Source organism: Arachis ipaensis, chromosome B09 (assembly GCF_000816755.2).
Source record: "Arachis ipaensis cultivar K30076 chromosome B09, Araip1.1, whole genome shotgun sequence".
Lineage (NCBI taxonomy): Eukaryota > Viridiplantae > Streptophyta > Magnoliopsida > Fabales > Fabaceae > Arachis > Arachis ipaensis.
In genome coordinates, this window is record NC_029793.2 from 34,960,755 (window position 1) to 34,967,590 (window position 6,836).

Genomic DNA, 6,836 nt, shown 5'->3' on the forward strand with positions numbered 1-6,836 from the left:
ATGTGCGGTCAACAACAAAAAATTATTGACAAGAGTATTATTTCACTTATATTTCTTTACAAAGTAGAACATTTTTATTGCCAATAAACTATGGCCAATGCTATAGTGAATAAAGTAATTTTTTTCCTCAGCTGCTGAAATGTGTTGAAGAAAGGAGAAGAGAACACGTGGAATGTTGGTCAGCCATTGTTCAGCAAATGCTGTGGCATTTGCAGAGTGATATGTAATGTGGGTTATAAAAGCTAATTTTTTTTCTTTTTTTTGTTGTGAATGTGTGGGAGCTTATTTTTTTTGTTGAATAAAAAACTCTCATATTTTTTATCTACTATTTTTGTTGTTCTATTTATTATCATGATAAATCCCATAAAATTTTGAAACCAATATCATTTTTTATTAAAAAATGAGCCCAAGAATTATTATTATATACAAAGCTAACTCCAATTAATAAACTACAATCTTGTCTGCATTTCATATCACTCTGCAAATATGATAGTAATTGCCGGATAAGGAAGAACCAACATTCCACGTGTTTCTTTCTCCTTCCTCCAACACATTTCAGCAGGTGAGAAAAAAAATCACTTTCCTCACCGTAGCATTACCCATAAACTATAACTCAAATGATATAATTTTCTCATCTTCATCTAAAGGTCTAAAGTTCGAATCTCTAGTAATATCTACTAAATTCGATTAGATTATACATTGTGCATAAATCACAATATACAATTTTTACATTATGCAACTAAAAATTTATGTATTTTTTTATTTTATTTCTTTTCTCAAAATACTCCTCTTTTTCCTCAACCTCTCAGAAGAAAAACGAGAAAAGAAAGAGAAAAAAAAAAGAAATAATTATTGAAAAAAAAACACAGAAGAAGAAGAAAAATAAGTGCGTAATTTGCTGGGCCAATAAATTATTAAGCTAACTTGGTTAGATTTAATTACCAAAAAGATTTGTTCATGCGAAACTAAATAGTAGTGTCAAAACAAATGTTTACTCTCTATTTCTCTAGTGATGTCTAATAAATTTATCTCTTAATTAGTAAATAAAAAAGGCAGGTGATCCTTACCTTATCAGAAATCATACCTACTTCGTAAGGAAAAATGATAAATTCATTTTAACTGTCTCTGTAATACAAAATCTGACAAGTGACAACATACTATCAACATCGTATAGAAAATATCTGATGCTTCATCACCTTCAATTGTTCAACATACTCAATAAACTTGAACGGAACAATTTAGTTTAAGACCCAATTTCGACAAAGGCAGTGAACCTTTGAAAGAGAAGCCATGTAATCATCAGACCTGCATGAAAAACAAGATTCATCTTCTGTCCAGGTAGCTAAGCCATTTGTTTCAATTAGAAAAAAAAATCAAACCTTTGTCCATAAGGAGACTGGCATGCAGCTACCATATGAATTTTAGCAGCATCTGTTTCATTCTGCAATTGGGAAAAATTATTAATATGCTCGTTGTTGCGTTTGTAGCACTTTGTAATGAGTGTTACCAAAAGTTTTATGAGCTTATCGTAAAATATTAGAGTATAGGTTCAACTTTGTTCTTAAGATTGTAAGCATGATCCAATTTAGAGGTTCAATTTTATTGAATATATGTTCATATAAACCCATCATGCAGTGTTAATAATATGGTCTAAAGGTCTAGTCTATGGAGAAGAATGTGTGAGGCTCTAAGTTGTACGAATTACCTGTACTCGGTGCGAATATGGATACGGGATACAAAAAAAAAAGAAAAAAAAACGCATACGTCGGTAAATACAAGTAAATTTTACAAATTTTTAAAAATAAATAGTATTTTTTAACTAATAAAGTATGTTTTATGTCAAATTCAATTGATCTTAAATTAAAAACTAAACATTTTAGTCAACTTAAATTCTTAAATTGCACATCTAAATAGTGTTGAAATAAAATGAATAAATAAATAAATAAAATGTACTCAAAACGACTAATTTTGAACTAATTTGAACAGAAAAGACAGACCCAGCCATAACCAATACGTACCAAAACCTATTTTTATGTAAAACAATTTTTGTTTGTTAAATACGTATCCAAGAGCAACATAGCTGAGGCTTGCAAGATGAATCTAAAATTTTCATTATCAATATTGGCATCAATCATTATGCTAAACAGAGCCATTTAACATGTTTCAGATGGAGTAACTAGTGCGTAGTATGTAAGTTTTAGAAGTTACAAGCAAATACCTGTGATTCATAATAAAGCCCAGCATATAGCGAAGCATAAAAGAATTCATTTGTTCTTCCACTAGAGAATGCAGCAACAAGCTAGGAGGCAGATCAAATCGCACGTGTTAGATTGCATTTTGTAAAGGCAAGAAGTATATCAGGCATAGATATCAACGTTTTGATAGCCTTTTGTATAAGGAACTAAGTACAGACAGATAGGTAGCATAAACCTTCTTAAAAGTTTATGGTTCCAATAATTATAAACAATGAAAAAGAAAATTTGTTAAGATGTGAAATCTGATTATATGTTAAATTCTAACTATCTTAAGTTGAGTTGGTTGAGTGGTCAGCTCACTCGTCCGCTTAAACAAGTGTTAGGGGTTCAAATTCTGTCTTGTGTATGCAGCAACTCATTGGCCAACGGTAAACCCTTAAATGGAGCTCAAATCTGCGATGGATTAGATTAGTCCTTGACCTGTCGGGTTAGGGGATACCGTGGGCAACCAAAAAAACCATCTAATTGTATTAAGTAAATCCAGAGTGTATAAAGGCTTGTTTGTATTTGCAAATTTGATTTAACTAATTCGAAGTTGAAAGTTTTACTTTCTGATTGAGATCCAGCAAAAGGTTTCATGTTTACATGGGTTACCAGGAAGAAAAGAAGCAGGATTAGGAAATTATTAAGTACTCACTCTCCTTTATATTCTTAAGCTATTAGACCAAGACTTACAAAAAGATTTTATATCTAAACATCTATTCCCTTAAGGACCTCTGAGCTAGAAGAATTAAAAATGTACAAGCCAGTTCTACCTTATGTTGAAAAAGAACTTTTATTTAGAAGAATGGGGCTGCAATAATCAAACTCCACTGTTTTTCCATAAAGACTATCATGCTACATCAAGGATCAGCAGTTCAAAAAGCTTGAACTATTAAACTGATAATGGCTTTCATATCTAACAGAACAATTGCATCATAATTTTTAATTAAAAAGACATCGAATCACACCTTCTCGGGATCCCCACCATCTTTAAACATATTATATGCTTCACGCATGACTGGTCTTGGGTCTCTGCCAACCTGAATTGATTGAGAAACAAAATTGCTTGAACATTCACATATTCGTTTTTCTTGTTGAATTCCAGTAACAGAATTAATGACTCACCTCAAGATATCGCTTCCGTGCTTCATCCACTCCATACAGTTGAGCTTCACAGAGAAAGCACCATATGGACTCTTCGGTATCATTCGGATTTTGTGCAACATCTAGCCGAAACTGCTCAGCTCCTTCTTCAAATCTACGACAAAATGGGAATCCAATTCAGTCCCCCTTTGACAGATTCATAAGCAATACATTATAAATATGCAATTCCATGTGAATAGTAATTAAACTCAAATAAATAAGAGAAGAGTGTAGAGTAAGTACCTATCAAGGTAGTAAAGTGAGAGGCCCCTTTGCCAAAGATCTGGTAACAAACACAATGAGCACAACCAAATTTCATGTAATTTGAACTCAATTTACAATCATTCCAATCCAAAGTGCTGATATAACGCTTTTTTTTTTCCCAAAATGCTTACAAACATACACGCCTTTTGACGAGGGTCCAACTCAATTGCCCTGTCAAACTCCACCAGAGACCCTGAAACATCACCCTTCGCAATTTCACAGGCATCAAGTCATATATTCCTTCGACAAAGTGTTCAACTTCACTTACCAATATGTCAAAAGTGTTTATGAATGCTAGCATGAAAACAGAGTTATCCTAATTTTCAATCCAAAACGATAACTTGAGGTTGATAGTTGCCAAGTACTTCATATAAAGGCAATCATGATCATATCCCAAAATAATGTGAAACTTTTAGCTAGTATTTGGAAGTTGTTACTGGGACACAAGAAGTGGAGACGAATCATTAAAACAAAAATTTCTCCAAATAATATCCTTATAAACATTTCAAATTTCTTATATCATGTTGGAATTGAGTAGAACACGATCTCAAAAGTATTTTAAATAGATCAGCACCAGCTCATAAATCCAAATTAAACTTGAATATATAAAATTAGGTATGTCCAATCAATATTTTGCCTCATAATTCAAGCAAACATGAGTTATATAATAGTATAGCATTCCACAAATTAAACAAAGGACTTAGCTAAGGAGTGTGTAAGGTAATAAGCAAAAGAGTAAAATAAGAAAGTGTTATCTTTTCTAAAGTGCTCACATGTACTTTGTATTTTCTATAAAAACTCTCTTCTTCAACAAATGAAGCTTATTTGCATAGTGCCATAGAGAGAGAGAGAGAGAGAACGAACCTGCCTGAAAAGTGACATTCCGCGTCGAATGGCAAGCACTGCATCGCGGGGATTATTGTTGCCGGCGCCGGTGATGGCGTCCCAGATGCCGGAGACGGAGACGGAGACGGAAGGAAGAAGAAAGAGCCTTCTGGAGAGAGTGGAAGATAACGAGGGGTTGTGGCTGAGGAAGATGGGTGCTGCTGCTTTGAAAGGTAATAAGGAGGGAGCGGAAGGAGTGTGAAGAAGGTGCAAAGAATGAGGGGAGACCAAGTGGAAGTGAGTTAGGGACATGGTCGAGTCTCGCCAACCCAAATGGATGATGATGATGATACCATACCGTTACCCCTTCACCCAATTTTTTCTTTTAAATTGGGAATTTTTTCTTTTACGAACTTTATAGTTTTTTTTTTTTCTTTTTTTTGGTGAGTATAGACTAGAAAGCAGGGAATGTTTTTAGTGGAGAAACAATAATCTCCTACTTAAGATTGTATTTGTTTACTGACAATAAAATAAGATAAGATACTGAAAGTAAGATAAAAGACACATACAAGTGTTTTTATATTTTATTTGATGATAAACTAAAATAAGTTATAAAAATTTAATTTATTTATTTTTGGATAAAGTATTAAATTGGTCCCCTATGTTTGAGCGTATTTCTGTTTTGGTCTTTAAGGTTTAAAGTGTTCTATTTGAATCCCAAAAAGTTTCATTTAGCATCAATTTAGTCCCACAGTGAGGTCAAAATTAAATAATTAACAAAATGTCCTACATAACAATAGTATAAGAACAAAATCGATAATATGGAGAACAAGTACAAGCTCTAGAAGTACAAAATCAACCGTTGATACATCAATACATTTATTTATTATTTTCTTTAGTTTTATAGAAAATATTTTATTTATATTATAAAAAATAATAAATAAATGTATTAATACATCCACGGTTGATTTTGTGCCTCTAGAACTTGTACTTGTTCTCTAGATTATCGATTTTGTTTTTAGTGTACTTGTAAACCCCGAGTAATTAGTAAATAATAAATCAATAAATTAATTATTATTTAAAGAAATTAGAAAGTTAATTTTTATAGTTAAATGAGATAGAGATAATTAAAACATGAATTTTAACACTAATTTCAAAGATTTCGGCCTAAAATTGGGCCAAACGGGCCCAACCCAAGCCCACAATTAATAAGAGCCTCAGCTCTTCTTCCCTTGTTTCATAATGAAACACGCTGGGAAATTGAAGAAGGGAGTAAAAGGGAATCAAAAACCTTGTTCCAATTTCAATTTCACTTATCTTTCAATTTAGATCTTTGATCGATGAGTCGTCAGCGGCCAAGCGCTCGCCTCGGGATTCTCTTCAAAGCCCACTAATCAATTTGGTAAGAAACCCAATTTTTCTTGCCTAACTTTCCCCTATTTAGTTTTAAATTTATGAGATTTTGGTATTGAGGATGATGTGATTTTGATGTCTTAGTACCGAATTAGCTTGCGAAAATTGTTGGATTTTATTCATTTGAGCTGTGGGTAAGGTAAGAAACCCATAATTCTTGGTGAATTTCTAATTTAGTGAATTCTATATTGATTATTGTAATAATATGTGATCTTAGATTAAGTTTGGATATTGGTTGGAGTTGATTGCTGATGTGGAGCAAGTGATGCTAAGTTGAACTTGTTTGACTGAGAATTTGGAGCTTGGAGCTTATGGTGAGAAGGACTTTTGAAGGGTTTTGTGGTTTAGGGAGGAATTGGCCAAGGTATGATTTTGGTTTCTTGTATGTAATATGTAATGTCTTATGAAAACATAGGTTAGGTGACCTAGGATAGGTTAGAATGCATGATTCTGTTAATATTAGTTGTCTTGACGAAATATGTTGAATATTGATGATTTATTATGGATGATTGTGAATAAGGATGATGATAAATTGGGAATATGATGAGTGATATGTATGTATGTATGTGCAATTATTGGATAATGAGTATATTGGAGTTGGAGGATATGGGGATGTGTTGTTGAGATGGTAAGTATTGATGATAGGAAGTATAATGATAAATAATAATATTGAATTATGAAGATGATGCTCGTATGAATGATGATTATGTGTGATTTAAATTGAAAATGGTTGAGAGTGTTGATGATGAGAAATGTTGAGGGAATGGGGGTTGTTATAATTGTGGAAATAATTGAATGCACATGCATGCGACGCGAGCAAACCATTCGGGCCAAGGAGACTCGCGTACGCGGTTAGGTGTCGTGTACGCGAGTTGGGGAAAATCACAATTTCGCGTACGCGGGACATGGTTCGCGTACGTAGGGCACTGTTTTTCTGCAACTTGAGTTTTGTGA

The 6,836-nt window shown here is 33.0% G+C and overlaps 1 protein-coding gene across 2 annotated transcripts; it reads right to left on the reverse strand.

Moving 5' to 3' along the window:
• On the reverse strand, window positions 971–4,904 carry LOC107619130. Of its 2 annotated transcripts, XM_016321354.2 has the most exons (8): window positions 4,509–4,897; window positions 3,784–3,850; window positions 3,624–3,663; window positions 3,363–3,495; window positions 3,206–3,277; window positions 2,219–2,299; window positions 1,380–1,441; window positions 971–1,305 (listed from the first exon to the last, which is right to left on the reverse strand). In XM_016321354.2, exons 1-8 carry the CDS (start codon window positions 4,779–4,781, stop codon window positions 1,239–1,241), a joined length of 795 nt encoding a protein of 264 aa, XP_016176840.1. In that variant the 5' UTR covers window positions 4,782–4,897; the 3' UTR covers window positions 971–1,238. The 2 variants fall into 2 exon arrangements, with proteins under 2 accessions (XP_016176840.1, XP_020966726.1); XM_021111067.1 differs by lacking the exons at window positions 971–1,305; window positions 1,380–1,441 and adding an exon at window positions 1,799–2,100 and having other exon boundaries at window positions 4,509–4,904.

Coding starts and splice junctions, on each gene's coding strand:
- LOC107619130 (XM_021111067.1), bottom strand. CDS start 4,781: ATGTCCCTAACTCACTTCCACTTGGTCTCCCCTCATTCTTTGCACCTT. Junction 3,278..3,362: donor CACGGAAGCGATATCTTGAG/GTGAGTCATTAA, acceptor CAATCAATTCAG/GTTGGCAGAGACCCAAGACC. Junction 2,300..3,205: donor ATGGTGGGGATCCCGAGAAG/GTGTGATTCGAT, acceptor TCTGCCTCCTAG/CTTGTTGCTGCATTCTCTAG.